Raw genomic sequence first — 23,042 nt, forward strand, 5'->3', positions numbered from 1 at the left:
GCCTCCTTCCCCATCTCTGGCGTGGGCACGTCCTCCAAGCAACGAGGCCGCACGGGTTGGAGTCGAGTGGTTTATTTGTAAGGAGAAGGGGTGCAGCAGGGGTTCCCAGAGCGGCCGTCTCCTCCTTGCTGCTACCCACCAGGGCACGGGCACCCTGCGGGACGTGCCAGTGGTACCAGAGAAGCTGCTTCCTACCTACAGTCTGCGGGTCCAGCCCGGGATCTGCCCTCGGTCCGGGGTGAAGGAGCGAGTGGGGAGAAGAGCTAGAGCTGGTGGGGGTCCATGCTGGGCTCTGCAGGCCATGAGCTGGGGTGAGTGGGGGCGGTAGGGGCCGGGCGGTACTTCTCAATCACCTCCCGCAGCCCCTTGGAGAAGTGGAGATCAGCTCCCACCGTGAGGAATCCCTGCGAAGGGGAAGAGGCTCAGCACAAGGCTGGGCGTGACTGCGCCGTGCCCTGCAGGACACTGTCCCTGCGGCTGCTGGGGGGGCCTGGGCTGTCCCCATCCCGCCGCGTACCGCGTGGTTGGTGACCACCTCCTTGGTGAAGTCCATCCCTTCCGGCAGTGGGATCTGCACCCCCTTTTTAGTCCTCTCTGCAGGGAGGGAGAGACACAGTGAAGCCGGAGACCCACCAGGCCCCTGCCCAAGCCCGGCTGTGCAGGCGGTGGGGGTCCTACCGTTAATGATGGGCATGATGGTGAGCTGCAGCAGGGTCTTCAGCGGGGCCTGCAGCGAGAACAGCTGGGGAGAGAGGAGCGGGGTGAGCACAGCGGCACTGGCAGCAGACCAGCCTGCGCTGGGGGGCTGGAAGGGGTGTCCTGCCCCGTGCTGGGGCGGGGGGCTGGCGAGGGAGGCTGGAGCACCCCGGGCTGCTCACCGCGAGCGACTCCAGCGCAGACTGCTTGGAGTAGATGCGAAACCTGCAGGGGAGAAAGCAGCCGTGAGCGGGGTGCGGAGGGGACCTTCCCCGCAGCCCCGTCGGGACCCCAGCGCGGGCCGTACCGTCGCAGGTCCAGCTGCACACGCAGCGCCTTCCCTTGCAGGAACACCTTGGCACTCAGCTTTGTTTCCTGGGGAGAGAGGCGGCTGAACCGCAGCCCTGCCGTGCCCGTTGCAGGCAGCTGCCCGGGCCAGCGGCTCCTCCTGCTCCTCGGGCCCAGCTGTCCCTCCGCTTTGGGACGCCGGAGCCTTCCCATCCGGGGAGGGAAACGCTCCTCCCGTGCACACTGGGGTGGCTGCATAGGGATCCCCGGCTGCGCGCACCCCTCCCAGCCGAACCCCCGCTCACCATGGCCATGCTGGAGAGCTGGACGGCGGGACGGCCCTGTGGCACCAGCGAGATGTTGAGGAAGGCAGAGACGGAGACGGAGGTGCCCGAGGGTTTGATGATGCAGCGAGGAGGAGCTGACACTTGCAGCACCAGCCGCAGGGGAGCATCCACAGTGGGGCTCTGGGGAGGGCAGGTGAGCCGGAGGCAGGGAGCTGGGCAGGGCTGTGCTCTGCCCCAGGGGCTCCCCCGTGCCCCCTGCCCCGGCCGGGTGCTCCTCTCACCAGCATGAAGATGGTCCCGAAGAAGGTGGCTCTCAGCAGAACCTCCAGGTCCTTGGGCACCTGCAGGGAGGGCACGTGAGCAGTTGCTGTCGATCCCAGCAGAGCTGCTTGCTGGATGGAACCTCTTCTGCTCCGCGGGCAGAGCCCAGCCCTCACTCCCGCCTGGCAGCAGGCCCCGGGGGGGCCTGGGCATAGCCGAGTGCCCCGGCCCCGCTCACCTCCTCCCCCTGGAGCTCTATGGCCAGCACACCCGCCTGGAAGTACGCGTGCATGGCCGAGTCAAAGAAGTACTCGGAGAAGGCAGCGTAGACCATGCGCTCGGTCTCCTTGATCACCGGCTCCACCGCGTGGTTCTCCAGCTCCTGGTCCTCTCTTGCACGGGGGAAGAACATGCCCTGGGCCAAGAACAGGAGACGTTTCTGCAGCCATGGCGCAGCTCACCCTGCTCGCTCCGTGGTACCCAGCACGCAGGCTGGCACAGCCACTCCCACGGGGAGGGTGGGAGGGTGGGCAGGGCAGGATCCAGTGTTCACCTTGAAGTCCAGGTCGAGGGTGTCCGTGGAGACAGCTGGATCCCGCAGGAGGGAGTAGTCAATCCCAACATGCTCATCCACATAGTTCCTCACTGCCGGGGAAGACACGCTGTCTGACCAAGCCTGCAGGCTGCCCGGCAACCCAGTGCCCAGCTCTGCCCTCCCCATGGCAACAGGGTCTGTCCCTTCCCCCAGGGCAACACTCACCCGGCACCGTGTCCAGCACGGAGTTCAGCAGCACCAGGCTGGCGTGCTCCAGGGACGGGCAGATCTGAAAGGCAAGGGGCTGGGCTAAAAGGGGAATCACTCCCAGGTCTAGGTAAGGACCCGGACCCTCCTCCTGCCCAAGGCCAGTCTCCCCCGCGCTCCATCGCCCCTCTCTGCTCAGCCGTACCTGCTGGCTGAGGAGAAAGCGCATCCCCGTGACGATGAAGGTGCTCAGGAACTCGTAGACCTTCCTGCAGGACATGACAGCAGCTCTGTGGCTGCCTGCCTCCCCCTGCGGCTCCAGCCCCGTCCCTCCATCCCCGTGTGGGCACACAGGCTGGGCTGGGGAAGGCCCGAGGGTGCAGAAAGGGGGGTCAGGGAGCCGGGCACAGGCAGAGCTGGCCTGGCGGAGGGACGCAGCTGCTGTGGTGGGGTCGGGCGTACCTGAGTGTGCCGGAGAAGTCCGCGTGCATTCTGGCGATGGAGGCGTTGCAGGTGGTGTTAGAGATCTTCAGGCGCCCAGCCTCGTCCTTGGCCAGCTGCAGCACTGTGTGGATGTGGATGCCATCCGCAGAGGCATTGATGGACCCGATGTCATAGCTGGAAGTGAGGAAAGCAGATGAGAGGAGCACACGGCTCCTACCAGCTACAGGACAGCAAGGCACCCATGGCATCCAGCGGGCACGGCCAAGCAGTGGCTGTGGCCCAGCTGGGGGGTAGGCTGGTGCCCGGCGGAGTGGAAGGGGGCCCGTAGCTCACAAGAACCAATAGAGCAGCTGTCTCCGGAAGCGCAGGCTGATGGAGGCATTGTTGATGTTGAAGACAAGGTGCTGCTGAGGCTGGAAGTGCAGGTCAGAAGATGCCAGCTGCAGGTCTACCACCTTGACCCTGCAGGGGAGGCGACAGAGATGGTCGGATGGATAGATGGACGCAGGGAGCCGTGTGTGCAGTGAACGGGCAGCACTCACTGGCTGATGTTGTAGTGGAACTGCCCCTCCTTGCCGTGCAGGTCCGACACCGTGATGTTCTGCAGCTCCTGCTCCACGAAGCGCAGCCCCTCCTGCTTCACTGCAAGGCAAAGCGAGCCTGGGCGGGCTGCAGCCGGGCTGTGCTGCCCTCCCAGCAGCATCGCCCCCCAGCCAGCCCCCTGGCTCCTCTCCGGCCACCCCACCTGCAGGCAGTGCCTTACCCGGGTGCAGCCCCCAGGAGCAGTGTCCCAACCTGCCCCTCACCCCGGCCCCAGGAGCAGGCTCCCGTCCAGCGCCTTACCCAGGTCCAGCCCCTTGGAGGTAATCCGGATCTTGCAGCCGGGTGGGCTGTGCAAGGCAGTCACCAGCCAGGGCAGGAGGAGGAGGAGGAGGCAGCTGCCGGCAGCCATCTCGCACCTGGAGGCAGAGAGCAGGGTCAGCCCAGGCTGGCCCGGGGGGGCACACGGGGGACACCCAGGGGACACCCAGCCACCCTGGGAGGGAGGCAGCTACTGCCCGACCTGCTCACAGCCCCGGGGCAGGGGACGGCCCCGAGGAACACCCTACAGATCCACTGCTCCCCACACCCCAAACCCCTCTCTGATGCTGCCCAAGTCCCCGTCACCTGAACCCCTGTGGCCCAGCAGCCGACAAGTGGTACAGCTCCCACCCCAGGGTGCCGCGCACAAGCCCCCAGCATGGACCCTGCGGGTCTCACGACCCCTGGAACACTTGCTCCTGCTGGCCCCAGCAGCGTCCCACCCCGCCCCGAGCACACCCTGCTCCCAAAACTGCAGGGTGAGGCGTGTGCTGCTGCAGTGGGGAACCCAAGCACCCCGCAGAGGGGAGCCCTCTCCTGTGGGGCTGCCCCCCAGCCCTCCCCCGTGGAGATGTGCTGCCTGCCCACGCGTCGGGCCGAGACGGGGGCTGGACCCTCCCCATCCAGCAGTAACAGAGCTCTCTGCGAGACAGGGGGGACGGTCCAGGGCTCCCCCCACAGCATTTTCCCCCAGTTTTCTGCCAGGGAGAGGACGGGACACCGTCCTGCCCAGGGCCCAGCGCCGCCGCCTCCCCCGAGGCTGAGCACGGAGCCGGGGTTCGCCTACACAATGCCTGCTCAGTTCGGGTACTTACAGTGAGGCTTGTCCTCGGCTCCCCTGGTGTGGGGAAGCTGAATCACATGAAAGGAGGGAGGGAACCAGTAGCTCCAGGAGTTTCTTTTGAGCTGGCTGAGGCTCCCCTGCCTTTATATGTCCCACCAGCTGCCACTCCTTGTGAGCCCACAGCTGGGAGGAGACAGCGGGACGGGGAGGATGCAGGTCTCCGGCACGCTGAGCCCCGGCTGGCTGCCAGCACAGGCGGTGGGTTGCTCAGACGCCCAGACTCCGGGCTGAGCACACAGCCTTCCTCCCCCACCGCAAACAGCTCCCCGCGTCCCGCAGGCACAGCCACACACCACATCCCTGGGCCTCCCCGGCAGCGCTCAGCCCTGCGAGGGGCACCCGAGGGCTCCGTCACGTCGGGGCAGCCCCCACAGGCTGCGTTGCGGAGCCTCCACCGGTGTCAAGCTCCCCCAGCCGCCCTCTGCCAGCTCCGGGTCTGTGCCAAGGCAGGAGCCCAACGCAGGCCCCGTGGCCCCTGGCCGGGGGTACCGACGGAGGCTGGTCCGTGCCCGTCCGTGCCGTGAGCCCCGCACAGAGAAGCTGCCGAGGCTGCCGGATCCCCAGTGCTGCTCCCGACAGCCCAGGCCCCCGGCACGGCCCAGGCAGCTCGGGGTCTGCAGGACGTGCCTCTCTGCCTGGACTTGCCCCGCTCGCTGCTGGCGGCCTGGCAGGCACCAGGGCTGTGGCACCGTGAGGGACATGCCGAAGCGGGCCCAGCAGCGCCCACGCTGCCATCCTGCTCCATCCTGCCCCTGCAAGCCCCCTGTCACAGAGAGGCCTGGCAGCTCTGAGGGCCGGGGCTTCTTCCCTCGAGGGCCCTGCCTGAGCTAGCTGTGGGGGCGCAGCCGAGGGGCCGCCCCTGCCCTCACCACCCCCTCCGGCTGCCTGAGCCTCCTCGCTCCAAGGACTGAGGCTTCACTTGTCCCTCTGCAGAGTCTCCTCTCCCCCGCCCCGGCCATGCAACAGGGGGTTGGTCTGAGCCAGCTCTGCGCTGCAGATTATCTGCGGGGAGCCGGGCTGTGTGGGGCTCGTGCGCCCAACACAGGGAGACTCGGGAGACTTGGTGCTGACGCAGCACTTAGCCCTCCAGAACTGCTTTGCCAGCATTAACTGACTCAACTGACCCCGGTGCTCTTGGAGCAGAGGGCAGGGCTGCTGGGAGAGCGAGCGGGTCGGGCCGCTGCCCAGGAAGACAGAAAACCCCGTGGAAAGCCGGGCAGTGGGGACGCTACAGAGGGAAAGGGCAGCGCAGGGCCCCATGGCTGCCCCTGCCCATCTCCACGGGGACCAGGAGCCAACGCCCGCCCGGCGAGCCGAGCCCACGGGCCAGCAGCAGGAGAGGGGCATCTGCGGCCACCGGCCTCAGGGCAAGGGAGCGATCCCAGGGGCTGGTGGGGGAGCGTGGCCACCAGTCTCTGCGCCAGCGCCCAGCCCTACTCGTGGAGCGCCGCACACACCTGCGCAACCTTCCCGCCGCACACGGCCACCGCGGCCGTGCCGACAATCGGCCCCGCCGACAATCGGCCCCGCGGGCCGAGCTAACAACCGAACGGGCGGGGGCGAGGGCAGGAACGTGCCCGCAGGTGCTCCGAGAGGGACTCCGGCCAGCGGGCACGGGGGCTCCAACCGCGCCCGGGGCCAGGGCCGGCCCACGGGCTGAGGCGTCGGCGGGGAGCGGCCGCCGGGCGGCGGAAACCCGCTGCGGACACCCAGCTGGGCCGCTGCCGCCGGCGACCGCCCGCGCCGGCACATCAATGCGCTGCCCCCGCCCTCGGGCCCGGCTGCCCGCCCCGCCCCGGCGCCGCCGCGCTTCAAAGGCTCTTTGGTGGCGGCCGCCGGCGGCCTCGCCCTGCCTGGGACAGGAACCGCCCGCGGCGGGCGGGCAGGGCCGCCCCGCAGCGGCCACCGCGGACCGCAATGACATGCTGCGCGGCCCGAAATAGCGGCGGCGGCTCGGCCCGCCCGGGGACGGCGGCCGCGGCTGTGCCCACAACGGGGCGGGCCGCCGCCGCGCCACACCAAAGATGGCGCCGGGGCAGGCGGGGGGTGAGCCCGCTGCCCGCCCTCCGCGCATGCGCCCGCCCTCCCGCCAAAGCGCGGGCTAGGCTCCGCGCAGGCGCGTTGCTGGCAGGCCGAGGCGCGGGGGGAGCGCGCATGCGCCGGCCCGTGGCCGGGAGGCGGCGCCTGCGCAGTGCCGAGGGCGGGGCGGCCCCGCGCCTGCGCGCCGGCGGCCCGCGGTCCCGGCGCAAGATGGCGGCGGTGGGGCGGGCGAGGCGGAGGTGGGGCGGTGGCGGGAGACGCAGCGGTGCCCGGTGCCTACAGCCCCCGACCTCACGCTCAGGTAAGCGGCGCTCCCGCGCGGCCGGGGCGTGCGCTGGGGGAGGAGGAGGGGCCGGGCGGCGGCGGGGCGGGCGGCGGCAGAGAGGCGGCGCAGGCCTGCGGCCGCCATCTTAGAGCGCAGCCGCCGCCACCGCGCCCGCCCCGGCTGCGCCGGGCGCCGCGCTCCCGCCGCCGCGCCTGCGCGCGCCCCGGCGGCTCCTCCCCCGCGGCGCCGTAACGGGCTCCTGTCTCCGCAGCGGCCCCCGCGGGCCAGGCGCGGGACGCCCCGCTCTGAGGATGCGGCCCCGGCGCGCCAGCGGCCAGCACGGAGCGACGGCCACGCGTCCCGCCAGGCAGCCCGCCACCGTAAGTACTCGCCTGCTCGGGCGTGGGGCCGCCCGGCTTCCGCCCCGCTTAGGCCGTGCCCCCGGACTCCTCCCGTCCAGCCTGCAGAGTTGTCGCCGCCTCCGCTCCGCACTCGCTGGGCCCCGGCGCCCGTGGCTGCCCGCCGGTCCCGGCCCGCCGCGACGAGGAGCTCCGTCCCGTCACCGCCTCTGGGAGGGCAGCCCCGGGAGCTGCCTCCGCGCTGCCCGGCAGCGTTCCGTCCCGCGGCAGGCACGGTCCCTCGGTCCCCAGCGCGCTCACCGCACGTGTGCGCGCTGCCTCGGGAGCTCCGCGCTCGGCTCAGCCCCACTCCCGCCTGGCCCCGCGCAAGGGCCGGCTCTCGGGAAGGGGAGAAGTACCGATGGAAGGAGGCGGTGGCCTGGCTTCCAGCCTCCTGAGACAGCCGTGGTTCTGGGGTGAGGAAGAACCTTGCTGTGTCCCGGGGGGCTGCGGCTGCTCTCCATTGTCTGCATCTGCTGTTGTCTTGTGTAAAATCCTGCCTCGGTGAAATAGAAACGAATAACGATCCTGCTTGCTGTACTTCTTTGCTTTGTGTCTTCTTCCCTCGCTGTGGTCTCTCTGGTTGTGCTGCTGCTCCTAGGTTGTAAGCTCTCTGGGCAGGGACAGTGTTCTACTGTGTCTGTGAAGTACTGTATGCGTTGCCGCGGTGTATAAAAACAATACCGTAATCACCATAAAGTGCTCACTCTGGATCCCTTTCACTGCCTAAGTCCCAATGCTAGTTCATAAAAGCAAGAGTTGCTTCTGTCAGGATTCCTGTTAGCTTGATTTTTTTTCCTTTTCCCAGACCTCAAGGGTACTTGGATGTAATACTTGTCAACGCTGTCGAAGGATAAAGCTTCTTGTCTGCTTCTGCCATTCTGGTTTATCCATAAATGGGAGAAGGCAACACCAGTGAACCCGATTTGACAGCTGTTTGTAACGATCAGGTGAAAAACATGGAAAAGTTGCTGCAGATGGTGTGTGCTGTCCAGCCTGGCAAGATCTCGATAGCCAGTGCTCTGGGACCTCTTGAAATACACCCTGGGCTCGCTCTGGGAGGTCTGGTCCCGTCAGCACGGACCGGTTCGTTATAACGAGCTGTCTGTGCAACGTACAGGAGCCATCAGCGAGTGCACATGCCAGTAAGCTTTTAGTTGAAGGGAGGAAGGGCTAAACACGTCCTTGGAAAGTTCTGCACCTGCCGTGCTGCCTGATGAGGCTCCTGCCTTGCAGCCCTGGGGTCCCTCAGGCTCCGGAGTGCTTCCTGGCACGGACGGCCCCTCACCAGCTGGAGGTGCTGCCGTGGCTGGGCTGACCCCGCCGCGTTCCGGGGCTCGCTGAAGAGGCTGTAGAGGACACGGCGGGGTCGGGGTTCAGGAGGAAGCGTGAGTAAACAAACCTTGCACAACGCTCGCTGCTGAGGCGACGAAAGGTCCTTGGTGGCGTTGGCTCTAACAGGAGCTTTCGCCTGTGGGCTCAGTTGTTACCTGCCTAGTTCTGAGCACAAACCGAAACTCCAGGTTTCTGCGGTGCCCCGCACCTTTCCTTGCCTGTCCTGGTTAGAAGGATGGGAACATCTGAAAGGCTGAAAGGGTCAAGTCCCTCAGCCCTGGCCCACGTCACGCTGATTCCACAGCCAGTGCTGTAGACAACGTGGCTGGTGCCTGCTAACTCTCCATCACCGTTGGCTCCTGCCATTCTGCTCTTCTGAAACAGCCGGCAGAGTGTTGTGGACAGGAAGGGGAGCAGAGGGGAATAAATCCGAATAACTCTGCCTGCAAACCAAACTGGAGTTGTTACTGATGCGGTGATCCACGAGGGAGCCTGCTCCTGGGGCTGCTGCGCCGTTCGGTCAAAAAACACCCTCTGTGTACAAGGTTGTGCTGCTCTGGCCCGAGCTTTGGGGTTGTGTAGGGTGTCTCCAGAGGCCTGAGCAGAGTTAAGTAGCTGAGGTAGATTATTTAAAATGCCTTGTTTCCCCCCAGTTCATTGCCGCTGTATTTAGGGCTGCCAGAGAGCAGCGATCTGCGGTGCTGTTTCAGAAACTGCCCCAGGGCGAAGAACGGTGACTAAGAGGAAAAGCCTGGCTGTTTCTCTCCAGCTGGCAACGTTCAATTATGATTAAGAGGAGCTTTATTGTTTCAACAGACCTTCTTTTGCATAACCGTTGTTATGCAGATGAAGAAGTACAGAGGGCCTAAAGGGCCTGGCTGAGGCCTTGCAGCTCATCTGGGCTCAGGGACGTACTGAGGAAAATTATTCAGGAGTTCCCAACTCGTAGCCCGTGGTTCTCTGAACCACAGAAGTCGTTACTAGTGAAGCACTAGGGTATTGTATATAGCAGAAGTTTTTTAATAAAAGCCTTTTGTTTAAATTATGTGGGGTTATGTGTGTGTAAATGTTGATTTAAACTGTCTCTGAGGACAGCAGGTCAGATATGGCCAGTAGGATTAGCATGGCAGAAGGTGGTACATGTTCACAGAGGCGTGTACTTTATTTTTTATGCTCTCAGTCCTGATGTGTGGGACCAGACGCTACACTCTTAGGAGAGATCTAGCTGAAAAGTGAGTATTTTGAATGCTGGCCTTACGAACGCCCTGGCTGATGCATATAGAGCTCAGCATTCCTCGTGGCTAGTTGTATCTGGGGTAACAGGTGTTTTTGAGGGCTTAGGTACTGTTTTGTGCGTACTGGTTCGAACCCTGTTTTATTGTCAGAATGAACGTGTAGTGCTACAGCTGAGAGGGCCAAGTGGATCTGGGATCTCTCCTGCTGCAACACGGATTTTGTGTCTGTTTTTTTCTAGTGCGGTTGCTGAGAAATGGCCAATGAGAATCACGGAAGCCCTGCGGAGGAAGCGTCTCTCATGAGTCACTCACCTGGCACCTCCAACCAGAACCAGCCCAGCTCCCCCAAACCGATGCGACTGGTGCAGGACCTGCCAGGTACTGGCCCTGCGTTCGGGAAGGCCCAGCACAGCGTTCTGCGGGGCCCTGGTAGGGAGGGAAGGTGAAGGGAGGCCGCTGAGGGAGGCTGGGGTGATGTGTGCTTCAGAGCGTGCTGTGGCAGTAATGGGGACCTGGAGGGCAGGGCTTTTGTTCAGGACGGCTCCGCTCCTGACTCTCTCCTTGTCTTCTCAGATGAGCTGGTGCAGGCTGGCTGGGAGAAGTGCTGGAGCAAGCGGGAGAATCGCCCTTACTACTTCAACCGCTTCACTAACCAGTCTCTGTGGGAAATGCCTGTCTTGGGGCAGCACGATGTCATTGTAAGTAGCACTTGTCTCGAGGGGCTGTGCCGATACTGGGACGTTCTGCAGGGGCGGATGCTGGGGTCTTGTGGACTTCAGGTGACACGTGTGGGAGGGTCTTCTCTACTTCCCGCCATCTGGCTTGGTTCTGATGAAGTGTTCCTCCTTCAGGCGCACGCGCAAGCTGTGCTGCTGCAGGTGTAGTGCGCTGCTCAGAGAGCTCTCGACCGGGGAAGTCATGTTGCATTTCTCTCAGATATCTAAGTCTTAAAAACAAAAAAAGCATACAGACAGGTCTAGAAGAGAATTTTTTAGTTTTCTGCTAGTATTGGTGTCCTTGTGTCCATCCATGTGTGCCTGGGGCAGTGGAATGGGAAGTCAGGAGGGCTTATGGCCTTCGTTTGGGACTCTGCAGTGGCAGCTGATGAACCAACGAGTGCTGTTGTTGTTTGGATGCTTGCAGTCAGATCCCCTGGGACTGAATGCGGCCCCGATGCCACTGGAAGGTGGGATGATAGATACGTCTGTGGAGAGCAAGCAGAGGAAGAGGAGATTCTCTGAGGAGGTTCCACCGAGCGGCAACAGTATTAAAAAGCCTAAGGTGGGTCTGGTGCTGTGAAGCAAATAGACTTAAGGATGTTGTTTAAACTGAAACCTTGGGGCTCTGGAGCTTGGACCTGTTTGTTTGGGGTTTTTTTTGAACTGCAAGGTCAGGCCACCCTGGGGTGACTCAGGCTGTGACAGCTGACACCCAGAAAGTACAAAAGTGGAAGCAGGCTTGGGTCCTGCCAAGCTGTCGTTTCTCACTTATAGCCAGAGGTGGAGAATGGGAGTGGGGAGATAACAGGTTCCCACTGGGAAACATGGTGCCTTGCGCGTCCAACAGGAGGCAAACTGTGCTGCAGCGATTCCCGGGCTGTCCCGAGTGGCGTCCTGGTGCAGGATCGTTAGGGGTAGCGGGCTGCTTCCCCTTCACCCGTCTCTGCGGGGCAGTAATTCGTCTTGTACCTGCCCAGGTGGATGCCCCAGGGAACCCAGCTGCTCAGCCAGTCCCCAGCTCTCCCAGTATTCCAGGAACCTCTGTGTTGAAGGCATGGTGTGTTTCACCGGAAGATAAACAGCAGGCAGCTCTTTTGCGACCAACTGAGTGAGTTGTCTCCCGTTTGTCTTACGTTCTTTTCTGGGTGGTGGATTAGACCCACCTGAGTTTCCAGACATCTTTGAAAAAGACCCTGAGGGATGTAACACCCCCCTGCCTCTTTGCAAGGAGTCTTGATAGTTCGGTTTCCTGGCTGGTGAAACAGCCCAAGGAAGCGTCTTTAGAAGTAATATTTGATAATTAGCCAATGATCTGGCCATCCTGATGGCGTTTGCTTCTGCCATAGAGTGTATTGGGACCTGGATATTCAGACGAATGCGGTGATTAAGCAGAGAGCACCCTCTGAAGTGCTTTCTCCTCACCCCGAGGTGGAGCTGCTTCGATCCCAGCTCATTCTCAAGCTGCGGCAGCATTATCGTGAGCTCTGCCAGCAGCGAGAAGGTAAGTTTCTGTTGGGCTCCCCTCGTTTGTCTTACCAGTCCTGCAGTACTGGGGCGTTCTTCCTTCTGGTTTGTGTCTGCCTTGTCCTTGTGAACTCTTTTTGTGACGGTTATACTCTCTGTGGCGTTGTTGGTTGTGAACTCATTAGGCAGAACTCCAGTGTGATGACCCTTATCAGAGCTTCTGGGCATCTCTTTATCGTATTGATTGGACCCTTGCTCTGTGCTTCTCCAGGGATTGACCCCCCAAGGGAGTCCTTTAATCGCTGGATGTTGGAGAGGAAGGTGGTTGATAAAGGGACAGATCCTCTCTTACCGAGTGACTGCGAGCCAGTAGTGTCTCCTTCCATGTTCAGAGAGATCATGAATGACATTCCCATCAGGTACTGTTCAGAGACGGGGCACCTCGCTGGGGTGTGTTTGTGTTCGCCTGGTCCGGCGATTTGGCTGCCGCGGTTCTGTGCTTTGTGTTTCGCTTCCGCCGGAGAAGTGGTGGGGTGCTGGCGGTGCCCAGCGTGGGGACGGGGCCTGGCCGCGGTGGGACTGACGCGTGTGAATTTAAACGTTCCTCAGGTTATCCAGAATCAAGTTCCGGGAGGAAGCCAAGAGGCTGCTCTTCAAGTATGCTGAGGCTGCCAAACGGCTGATTGAGTCCAGGTGGGAGTTCCTCTTCAGAGCCGTCACGTTCAGGAAAGAGAGAAGCATTACAGGGACTTCCGGAAGGGGCTGCTGCATCCCACCGTATTCGGTGTTGGTCGTCTCTGAGGGAAAGCAGGGTTAGGAATGTAAGAAGAAAAACAGTGGTGCTGGAGGCATCTTTTGGTAGTAATGTGACAGCAAAGCCTGACAGTGGGGAGGTGAATGTGTGCAGAGAAAAGTGAGAATCTGTGAAATACCGGGCATGGAACGTCTTCTGTCATTTATCTCTGGGAAAAAAACAGAGTGCTTGGGCACTCACTGCTGTTGAAGAGCAGCAGGCTTAGGGCGGTGTTTTGTTCTACCATGTGTGATTTTTCTGACAAGTTCTGCCCCAGGACAGAATTGAGGAAGATAGCCTTGCGGGGGAAATGACAGGCTTGTTAGCGGAGTAGTTGTCTGAGTCACAAGCTCCCAGCAGTGGCTGCGTTTGAAAACGAGAGGCAAGATCAAACCGGACCGTTTCCGTGATAGATGAACAGTTGGTCTGCCTCTCGTGTGGCCGAGAGGACAGCAGACAGCTGTGCTGTGTTTGGAGAGAGCGTGGCAGTCCCTGGCCGTGCAGATGTCTGGAAGCACTTTCCAGGGTAGGGCCTGGAGGGGACTGACGGGGTAGGGCCTGGAGGAGGTGTCGGCAGCTGCGTTCCCCACCGACAGAAAGCCGCTGTGGTGGGATGGAATATATCGCCGTGCAGCTGAGGGTTAAATTTTGCTTCTCCCTTCTGTGCAGGAGCGCTTCACCAGACAGCAGGAAGGTGGTGAAGTGGAACGTGGAGGACACCTTCAGCTGGCTGCGACGGGACCATTCTGCCTCGAAGGAGGACTACATGGTCAGTGTCCCCTGCCCGGCTGAGCGCAGGGAGCCTGGGGCAGGACGGGGGCGCGCTGGGGCCAGGGAAAGGCCCCGCGGGGGGGAGGCTGCGGTTGCTTTCCTTTGCTTCGTGAGACGGGAGCGACAGCGGCACGGAGCCTCCGCGGCCCTGGGGGGAGTCCGACGGGGGGTGGGTACGGGACTCCCTGGTTCCCTGGTTCCGCAGGACCGCCTGGAGCACTTACGCAAGCAGTGTGGGCCCCACGTGTCTGCCGCAGCAAAGGACTCCGTGGAAGGCATCTGCAGTAAGATTTACTACATATCCCTTGAGTACGTCAAGCGGATCCGGGAGAAGCATCTTGCCATACTCAAAGAGAACAATATACCTGGTACGCCGTGGCGCTGGGGAGCTGAGGGCTGCGGTGCCGCGGGGGCCGCGCGCTGGCCTGTCCCCGTTCCCGTCGCGGTGGCTGGCGGGCGGGCTGCTCGAAGCCCCAGGGGCTGAACTCGATGGGTCAGAAATAGCCAGACCAGCGTAGGTCCTAGCTGACAGAGTCACGGGGTGCCTGCGCGGTGGGAAGGTGTCTGCCATCAGGTCCTGCTGCCGGCCGTAGCGTCAGGTCGCATGAATGTCTGGTTGGTCAGGACTGAGTAGCTTGTCAGGAGCTGACCGCGCGATTCCTGGGGACAGCTGACAACCCCCTTCCTAGTGCTGGGTGCTCTCTCATCCCTGTATCCTCCTTTGCCACATTTCTTGGGTTCAGAGTGCCTTGTCTTCCCACCCGGTTGAATTCACGATTCTTTCCAACTGATTTTTCCCGTGAGCTCTCTCCTCCCGCTGTAGCCGAGGCTAAGCTGCTGTCTGTGATGGGTAACCACAAGGTGGCAGGAAGATTCCTTTGCCTCCTGCTCCTGACAGCTTGCGAGTGTTTACTGTGCTTTGGATGAATTTGGGGCAGCCTGAAATAATAACAGTAGCAACAAGAAAAGCGTTTTACTCGTCTGGAACATGCCTCGCGATGCTGGGATGGTTGTGTGCAGTCAACAGGTCTGCTGTGCTAGAGGTGGAGAAATCTGTGAAATGGGTCCTCTGTGTGCTCTGGCAGTGGGTGATGGAATTAATTTGGGGAATCAGCTCTGAACCTCGGTAGCTGTGTGCAAGATCCGTGAAGGACCACCAGAGTGTTTTTGGAGGGAGCGCGCTGCTCTTTAGCCCCCCTCCTGTCGCTGCATGTTTGGAGGTGGACGGAAGGTGTGTCCCGCACCTCCATGGATTCTGACGGGCTGGCTTTCTCGTTACTCTCCGTAGCTGAGATAGAAGCTCCTGAAGTCCAGGACAGGCTCGTGTACTGTTACCCAGTGAGACTGGCCATCCCCTCCCCACCGCTCCCCAGCGTGGAAATGCACATGGAGAACAACGTGGCATGTGTGCGGTACAAGGGGGAGATGGTGAAAGTGAGCCGCAACTACTTCAGCAAGCTGGTAAGGGCTGGCTGCCAGTCCGGGCACTCCTCACAGACCGCCCTTCGGTGGGAGGTTTCGTTTCCCGTTGTGCCCCGAGAGGAGGGGCTGCAGAGGGGTGGCGAGCTGACCTGGCGGGGGCTGTCGGACGCTGCCCCGCTAGCAGCAGCAGGGAGGACAGCTACTTCTGCCTTAGCCGGGGTCGGGCTCCATCTGGGAGCGCTGATGAGGTGTCGCACGTGCGCTCGGGGTGCGCGCTGTGCCGCACAAGCGGCCGCCCTCGCCGCGGGGCAGCCCGCGCCACGTTCGTTCCTGCTGGTCAGGAGCTCGCGGTTCGGTCGCGCGGTGAAAGCCGGTGTGAGGAGCCCCCGTGCAGAGCCCAGCTGCTCCCGCCGTTGGCCGGCCTCCCTCCGTCCGGGCGCCGCCTCAGCTCTGCTGGCGCTCTGCGTGTGACGCCTGGGCTTTCCCTTCCAGTGGCTTCTCTATCGGTACAGTTGCATTGACGACTCTGGCTTTGAAAAGTTTCTGCCCAGGGTTTGGTGCCTTCTCCGTCGATATCAGGTACCGTCTCGTCGCAGTTGCTGCACATCAGAAAGCCTTGATCGTGGTGGGGAACTGGACTTGGCTTTGCTCCTGGGGGGGTCCACAGCTCTGGGGGTCTGAGGCAAAACAGGGCTCAAACTGGGTCCATTGCCTGCTCCCGGTGTTCTGAGGTAGGACTGCGGTCTGGGGAGCAGTTGTGATCTTGCCAGGAGACCGCGGGCGGGTAGAGATAAATCTTTGTGAAAGAAACCCTCAGTAGTTCTTGACTCTGAGGCCCAGCTGAAGGTTCATGGGGGGTATACGTGCGAACTGACAGTTGGTTTGTGGGGCCTGAGTTGGATGAAATATCTAAAGAGCATTCTTGGGTACACGCAGGGGACCTACACGAATTTGAGAAAGGACGAGGGGGCCCTGCGTCCCTAGCGGAGTGGGTGCATGGACGTGTGGCCCTGGGTCCGTGGTCAGTGGAGGGACAGGAGGACAGCAGGAACAGCGAGTGCAGGCACGGCTCACCGGGGTTTGCTCTCCTCAGATGATGTTCGGTGTGGGTCTGTACGAAGGAACTGGTCTGCAGGGGGCACTTCCCGTGCACGTCTTCGAAGCCCTCCACAAGCTCTTTGGAGTGAGTTTTGAATGCTTTGCCTCGCCCCTGAATTGCTATTTTAAACAGTACTGTTCGGCCTTCTTGGATACAGACGGGTATTTCGGATCCAGGGGGTGAGTCTTACGTTCCAGTGCTTTTCTGCGTGGGCGGTGGCTCGAGATGGGCCAACGTGTGTGTGTGTGTGTGTGCGGGGTGGCAGCCGGTGGCGTGGGGTGGCTTGGAAGGGTGGGGACTGCTGGCCTGTCTGAAGGCAGCGGGTGGTCGCTGACGGGCTGTGAAGCCGGCTGGAGTGAGCTGCTACTCTGGTCAGGGGGCTCCGGTCCCTGGAGGCTGCCCGCGCCTGCCCTTCCTCTGAGGAAGAGGGACCTGGGCCCTCAGCCGTCACCGTCGGTGACTACAGGGGGAGCGTGTCCCCACAGAGCAGTCGCGCTGTGAGCAGCGGCAGGCCCTGCACCGCTGGGCACTGAGGCTTTCTGAGCAGGACCTGCCTTTTCTGAAGAAACGGGTGACGTTTAAGGTGTGACAGTTAGAATTTTAGCCACTCTGATAGGGATCTCTGCCTTTTTCCTCCAGCCCGTGCCTGGATTTCTTCCCTATCAGTGGCTCTTTTGAGGCAAATCCTCCGTTCTGTGAGGAGCTGATGGATGCCATGGTCTCTCACTTTGAGGTACGTTTGCCCACCCGTGGAGCTGTTCCGAATGGGGCTCCGCAGTCAGTCCTCTTCTGCCCCCGCCCCCTCCCAGCAGGGCTGTGGTGCAGGAGGCAGAGGACAGTGCAGCGGCACCGCTCTGGAAGCAGAAGCGTTCCCTTTCCGTAGGCCTCGTTAGTCGTTGCTCAGCCAGCGCTGAGACTGTTCGTTTTCTTGTTGAACTAGAAACTGCTGGAGAACTCCAGTGAGCCTCTCTCCTTCATCGTCTTCATCCCCGAGTGGCGGGACCCTCCTACCCCAGCCCTGACCCGCATGGAGCAGAGCAAGTTCAAGCGGCACCAGCTCATCCTGCCAGCCTTTGATCACGAATACCGCAGCGGGTCTCAGCATGTCTGCAAAAAGTAGGCCTGTTTCTGGGGTCCTTCTGGGAAAGCCGTGTGACAGGAATGTCCTACCCGAGGCTGAAATCAGTGGGAAGTAGGGAGTGGGCAAGGAAAGCGCAGCCTGTAATTGCCCTGGGTTTTAAGATGGGCATACAGCATGTTGGGACTGTCACGTCCATATAACGACCGCTGAGCTGTTTAGCAAAGAAAGAGCTTGGGAGTGGCGTGTCCCTCGGGCACAAGTCCAGCCTGAGCAGGTCCTGCATGCGGGGCCGCAGTGAGCGTCCGTCCCCCTCTGCCAGCCCTCGGGCCTGTGAGCTGCCGAGCTGCGTTTCCTGGGCTGCCCAACACCGCAGGAACGCGGTGTCGCTCGGGGGGAAGCAGAAGCAGGGGCAGGTTTTGGTCCTCGGCGGTGCAAGCTGGCCTTGGTCCGCTGTATAAGGGACGACTTGGTGAAGCAGTAAGTGCTTAAACACTTGAGTTCTTCCTACCTGGTTAAGATGGTGCCTGGCCGTGATGAGTCCCCTTCTTTGGGGACAGCCACGTCCCGGTGCACCTGCTGGTGGAGCTGCCTGGCTGCACAGCATCAGTGCTTCTCTGAAAGCTGGCGAGCCTCTGCCTTGACTCAGGAATGCCTGGCACTGCGCTCTGCCCGCTCTTCTCCTCAGAACAGGGAGAGGAAAGGACAGAGACGAGTTCTCGTCTCGAACACGACACGCAGGAAGAGGAGGGGCGGGTGCTGGGACGAGGGTCTGGGTGGCAGTTGTGTGCCGTGGGGCAGGGGGGCCCGGGGAGCTGCTGACCCCTGTCGTCTTCCCTTGCAGAGAGGAGATGTACTACAAGGCCGTGCACAACACGGCCGTCCTCTTCCTGCAGAACAGCCCGGGCTTTGCCAAGTGGGAGCCCACGCCGGAGCGGCTGCAGGAGCTGGTTGCAGCCTACAAGCATTCAGGCCGGACCCTCAGCTCCTCGTCCTCCTCCTCCTCGTCATCCTCCTCCTCCTCCTCCTCCTCCACAGCAGACAAAGAGCGGGAGCTGGGCCGGGAGCAAAGCAGCAGCCGGGAGACTAATCCCAACTAAGGCGCAGAGGTGCGAGACAGCAGGGGAGGCGCCGGCGGCCCCCAGGAGGCTTGCCGGGGCGGCGGAGAGACTGCTGGCTGCGCGGCTCCGGCCCGGGGGACTCTTGCGCAGCAGCTCCGCGGCACCCGCTTTCCCCTGCGAACTGCACGCCGCCCCCGCCAGCAGCGGGGCGAGGAGGCTCGGCCACGGCCCTCGCCGGAGGACAGGGGAGCCCGGCGCGGCGCGGCAGGAGGAGCAGGCAGCCCCTGCGACGCCGGAGCGCCCAGGGAAGGGGCGGCCAGAGCTGGGTCGCGCACACGGGCGACAAGACGGCGGGACAGATGGAGGGACGGATGGCGAGGGCGAGCGCTCGGCGCCCAGCGCCGCAGCTGGGGGGGCCCCGGCAGCTGGCCGCAGCCCGGCGCCGGCAGGAGAGGGACGGGCAGAGCCCGGGGGCTCCCGCGGCCGCGCTGGCACCAGCACAGCTCCGTGTCCATAGTGTAAATAGTTCTGTCCGTGGCGCCCGCGCTCCTCGCAGGGCTGCTCCCATCGCATCCGTGTTTCTTTCCCACGTGTGAGTCCCGTGTTCGCCGACGCTGTGTACCGTACCGGGGAGGAGCGGAGGAGAGGAGTTTCTTTGGTGTGAAAAGACGTCTTTGCAGCTGTTTTGTAGTCGTTGTGGTTTTTATGCGGAGCCTCCGGGCTTTATTTAACCTCCTTGGGTTTTGTTTTGTAAGGATTAATTTAACACCGCTAACCATTTTATTACTTTTATCAAGAAGAGCAAAGTCTATTTTTGATTTCCGTTTCCTAGTTCTTAGGAACATTAAAAACCAGCATACAGCTCTGCCCCGTGTCCGTGCCTTTCCTCCTCTGTCGGCCTGGGGCCTGCAGTCGCCCCCTGCCCTCGCCTCCGTCCGGCTGAAAGGTAGAAAAATGGGGTTTCTTCAGAACTATCTGGCGGCTGACCCGTGTCGTGCCGCGGTGCCTCCCGGTGAATTTTTTTTCCAAATGACCAGAGGGAACCCCCTAGAGCAACCCACCCCCTTCCACCTCGGCTCGTTGCCTGCCGCTACGGTGAGGAGTTCAGCTTTCCCTCCCAGCAGTGCAGGCGCTGCAGTCGCCCTCGGCCTTTCTGGGGCAGAACAAGCCAGGGCTTCTCAGGGCATCTCCCCCCGGCGCTGCGGCAGCCCTTTGCCCCCCAGCTCGCTCGGGGAGGCCCCGGCGCAGCCGTGTGGCAGGTTGGCATTGCCTGGAAGCCCGTGGTCCCACGGCCTCGCGGGGTTGCCTTGCTCGGCGCAGACCAAAGGGGTCATGGAGTCTGTTAGTGAAAAGCCGGGAGCTGAGGGAGCGCCCTGGGCCCTGGGTCCGTGTGGTGCTGGCGGCGCTGCCCGGTTCTGCCGCGGGCAGGAACAGCCCGGCCCCACGCGCTGCCTGCTCCCGGTGTCTGCAGCTCTCCAGGGATGCTTCCGACAGCAGAGATGAGGTCAGTGACGTCCTTTAACGGCTCTCCGGACAGCTGGGAACTCCGGCAGTGAAAGGAGCAGTTTGTAAAGCCCTTTTTTTCCTTTTATTTTGAGCCGCAGCAGGCAGTCACCTGAAATGAGGTGACCAGAGGCCCCCTGGCACTGGGAAGTGCCAGCAAACCCACTCCTTGGTCAGCCTGTCCTCACAGAGTCCTTCGCCTCGCTCCCTCCCGTGATGGCCACTTACCTCGTGGGTGTTTAGTTGCCGTGGTCTCGCAGGGGCGATGGGACATCAGTGGCCAAGAAGCCCCACGGCCTGGTTTCCTCTAGAATATCTTGTTCCTCCGGACAAAGCAAGGAGCGGCAGAAGGGGAGCATCAGGTTGGCCAGGGTGGGTTTCACGGGTGCTGCCATCTCCGGCGCTTCTCTGGGACAAGCGAAAGGGACGGGTCCTGAGCCGGAGCACGCTGGGAGCCGAGCCGGGAGCCGAGCCCTGGCAGCAGCGGGCTGTGGGCTCTGGTGCCGGAGGAGCGCAGGGACAAAGCGAGAGCTGGTGGAGGGTCTAGAGGCGCATGGCTGGGGCAAGGAACAGGTTCTGCTCACAGGACTGAGCTGCCCCATCCTCGAGGCAGCGAGACCCCCTGGTACAGAGCACCCTCATCGGCCTGGCACCAGGGTGTGCCTCTTCCCACCCAGACGCTCGGCCTGGCCATCCCCCAGCACCGCTCACTGCCCGTCCCAGCCTGTGCCAAGGGTGAAGCCAAGGCGGGTGACCGAGGTCGGGTCGAGCCGTGCAAGGGGCTGGGGAAGTGGGGGGAGCAGCCGGGGGACACAGCTGGGAATGGTGGGGGGCAGGCACGAGGTCAGTGTTCGCACCGGGAGCTGGGTGTTGCCTGGTCCCCTGGCACACGCGTGTGCTCTTTCAGACTCTGCCAAACCCCGACAGCTGGAACTAGAAGGCCCCTCGCTAAGGTCTGCTCTGGGTGCTCCAGCCCGAGGGGCTGCTCTGGTGCGGGTTGGAGCTGCTGCCCAGCACTGCGCTTGTCAGGGTGTCAACAGTAATTACCTGGGCGGTTCACAGAGCTCAGCAAATAGAGCAGAGCCCTGCACTGAGGAAAAAACCCTTAATTTTCTTGTTAACAGGAACAGACATCCCGTCCTGTGCCCCGAGGGGGCTGAGCACAGCAAGAAGTGACCCTGTCACTGACAAGGGGTTGGAAACTCCTGGTAGCCCCTGGGCTCAGGTGTGTCCCTGGCTTGGCCGTTGCTGCGTGGGGTCCCCGCTGTCACCCCCGCAAGCGCTGCCGCCCGTGGCGAGTGGTCGCTGCCGCTGTCCTGCCCAGTAGCCAGGGAGGGAGGTTTGGCTTCTCCGTGCCGGGGAGGAATCGGCGCTGCTAACCTGCCCTCAGCCCCGGGCAGCCGGGGGTCTCTGCCTGCTGCCCCTCGGGGCTGCTGGAAACACCCCTGTGAGGGCTGCAGCTGGGGCGGGGGGATTCGGCACGGGCTGGGGAGAAGGCTGTGCCGAGGGCTCTGCCGTGCCCAGCCTGCGCCTGGCAAGTGCTGCGGCCCCCAAGTGCCCCCGGCCCTGACTCCCTGGGGTGCGGGAGTGGGGTGAGGGGGCCGGGGGCGTGCTGGTAGCGTCGAGCGTTTCTCTGCACATCTGGGCTCCGGGACGGGTGTGCAGAGCCCTCCCCGCTGGGCACTTCATGCCTGAAGCAGTTTCTCTCCCCCCTGCCGGGCAGGAGCCGCCCGTTCCCAGGCCAGGGAAGTGCAGAGGGTCCGGGGGGACTCTCAGGACCCTGCTTTGCGGCCACCCTTTCCCCGGGGCCGGGCGCTGCAGGACCGCAGGGACCACCGCCTGCAGCCCCCCCCCGGCAGGGAAGGAGCATCCTCAGAGCTGCCCGGGACCGAAGGGGCAGCGAGGCTGCGGGCAGCCGCACCGACCCTCCCCACCGACCCCTGCGGGCGAGGGGGGGGTGTCCTGCGGCGGGGGTGGGCCTGACCCTGCCCCACCGGGGCTCCGCACGGCCCCGGCCCCGGCCGAGCATCCTCCTCCCGCCGGCGTTGCCAGGCCAACGCCGCGGAGGATGCCGGCAGCCCCTGCGCCAAGGCGGCCTCCGCAGCGCGGCGGGCAGCGCGCCCCACGCCGCTCCATGGGGCCCCCCCCCGCAGCCGGCACCCGGCCTGGCTCCGCCGACGGGGCCGCAGCGCCGGGGACCGACCCCCGGCCGCCTCCCGCCCGGGAGCCCCGGCGCGGAGCGCAGGTACCGGCGGGGGGGGGGGGGGGGGGGGAGGGGTGGCGGGGCGTGGACAGGGGGGGGTCTGGGCAGGGGGTCCCCGCAGCCGGCAGAGCCCGGTGCCCGCAGCCGGCCCCGCCCGGGGAACCCGCAGGCCCGCGGGGGGACAAGCTGCACCCGGGACCGGGGTCCCCACGCCGCAGCCAGCCCCGGCCCTTGGGGAAGGCGTCTCCCTCCCGCCCTGGCACAAAGGCCGGTTCGGGGGTGAGTGCCAGCGATGGTGGCACCCGCCGGTAGCCAGAGCCGGGCTGCACCAGCCCTGCGAGGGGGCTGCTGCTGGTGCCCTGCTCCCCCGGCCCCACTCTGCCACGGACCCGAGGGGCTGACCAGGACCCTGCCCCTGGGGTGCAGCAGGGCCCGGGAACCTGCCCCCGAGCCCTCGCTGACAGCGGCTTCCCTCTCCCCCCAGCCCCCAGCCAGCCCGCCGGGAGCATGGCCCAGCAGGACGGCGAGCGGGGGCCTCAGATGATGGCACTTGCGGCCCCCGAGCTGGAGTGCAAGATCTGCTACAGCCGCTACGATGCCCGCGCCCGCCGACCCAAGCTGCTCCGCTGCGGCCACCGCCTCTGCGCCAAGTGCCTGCGCAAGATGGTGGCCTTGGGGGACGCGTCGCCCCGCCAGCTCCGCTGCCCCTTCTGCCGCCGGCACAGCCCGGTGCCCGGTGGGGACGTGCAGCGGCTGCAGGACGACGGTGAGGCGCTGGCACTGCTGACAGGCCGTGAGCGGGCCAAGAAGCGGGGTCCTACCCGGTCCCCCGAGGTCCTCCTCTGCCCCAGCGTGCTGGAGCCCACAGCTGGCCCCGACTGCCTGGTCGTCACCATCCTGGAGGTGCCGGAGGACGTGGCCCCGCCGGAGGGCCTGGGTGGGCTGGAGGTGGTGCGGCTGTACCGCCCCGCCAGCCTGGGCGCGCTGCCCTGCCATGGCCCTGGGCAGAAGTGCCGCTCCTGGGGGTGGCGAGCCGTCCCCCGCTTCATCCTGGGAGTCCTCTGCCTCCTCTACTTCAGCTCGCTGCCCTTCGGCATCTACCTCCTGCTCATCGAGCACCACAGCCTGGGCATCGTCCTCGTCAGCCTCGTGCCCTCCACCCTCCTCCTCTGCATCGTCTACAGCCTCTGCCAGTGTCTGTGCCGGGAGGTCTTCGGGTTCCCTCACTCCTGA

At 63.6% G+C, this 23,042-nt stretch overlaps 3 protein-coding genes across 5 annotated transcripts; 2 read left to right on the forward strand and 1 right to left on the reverse strand.

The window, feature by feature from the left end:
• Window positions 1–166: 166 nt before the first annotated feature.
• PLTP (phospholipid transfer protein) lies at window positions 167–4,402 on the reverse strand. Its single transcript, XM_086474742.1, has 16 exons — window positions 4,395–4,402; window positions 3,562–3,677; window positions 3,261–3,360; window positions 3,052–3,180; window positions 2,737–2,892; window positions 2,480–2,543; window positions 2,293–2,356; window positions 2,086–2,177; window positions 1,771–1,947; window positions 1,553–1,612; window positions 1,290–1,451; window positions 1,004–1,071; window positions 879–921; window positions 679–742; window positions 518–594; window positions 167–404 (listed from the first exon to the last, which is right to left on the reverse strand). Exons 2-16 carry the CDS (start codon window positions 3,668–3,670, stop codon window positions 264–266), a joined length of 1,506 nt encoding a protein of 501 aa, XP_086330868.1. The 5' UTR covers window positions 3,671–3,677; window positions 4,395–4,402; the 3' UTR covers window positions 167–263.
• Window positions 4,403–7,069: 2,667 nt separating this feature from the next.
• On the forward strand, window positions 7,070–18,220 carry PCIF1 (phosphorylated CTD interacting factor 1). 3 transcript variants are annotated; one of them, XM_086474644.1, is made up of 17 exons: window positions 7,090–7,108; window positions 7,935–8,076; window positions 9,936–10,074; window positions 10,270–10,394; window positions 10,840–10,977; window positions 11,393–11,523; window positions 11,762–11,916; window positions 12,151–12,298; window positions 12,489–12,572; window positions 13,342–13,441; window positions 13,649–13,811; window positions 14,732–14,904; window positions 15,358–15,444; window positions 15,959–16,143; window positions 16,604–16,697; window positions 16,905–17,080; window positions 17,887–18,220. In XM_086474644.1, the coding sequence occupies exons 3-17, from the start codon at window positions 9,951–9,953 to the stop codon at window positions 18,140–18,142; spliced, it is 2,139 nt and encodes a 712-aa protein (XP_086330770.1). In that variant the 5' UTR covers window positions 7,090–7,108; window positions 7,935–8,076; window positions 9,936–9,950; the 3' UTR covers window positions 18,143–18,220. The 3 variants fall into 3 exon arrangements, with proteins under 3 accessions (XP_086330771.1, XP_086330770.1, XP_086330769.1); XM_086474645.1 differs by lacking the exon at window positions 7,935–8,076 and having other exon boundaries at window positions 7,070–7,108; XM_086474643.1 differs by lacking the exon at window positions 7,090–7,108 and having other exon boundaries at window positions 7,427–8,076.
• Window positions 18,221–22,316: 4,096 nt separating this feature from the next.
• Window positions 22,317–23,042, forward strand: LOC147414261 (E3 ubiquitin-protein ligase RNF182-like). Its single transcript, XM_086474919.1, has one exon. It carries the CDS (start codon window positions 22,317–22,319, stop codon window positions 23,040–23,042), a length of 726 nt encoding a protein of 241 aa, XP_086331045.1.

This window comes from Leptosomus discolor, chromosome 17 (assembly GCF_034619465.1).
Source record: "Leptosomus discolor isolate bLepDis1 chromosome 17, bLepDis1.hap2, whole genome shotgun sequence".
NCBI lineage: Eukaryota > Metazoa > Chordata > Aves > Leptosomiformes > Leptosomidae > Leptosomus > Leptosomus discolor.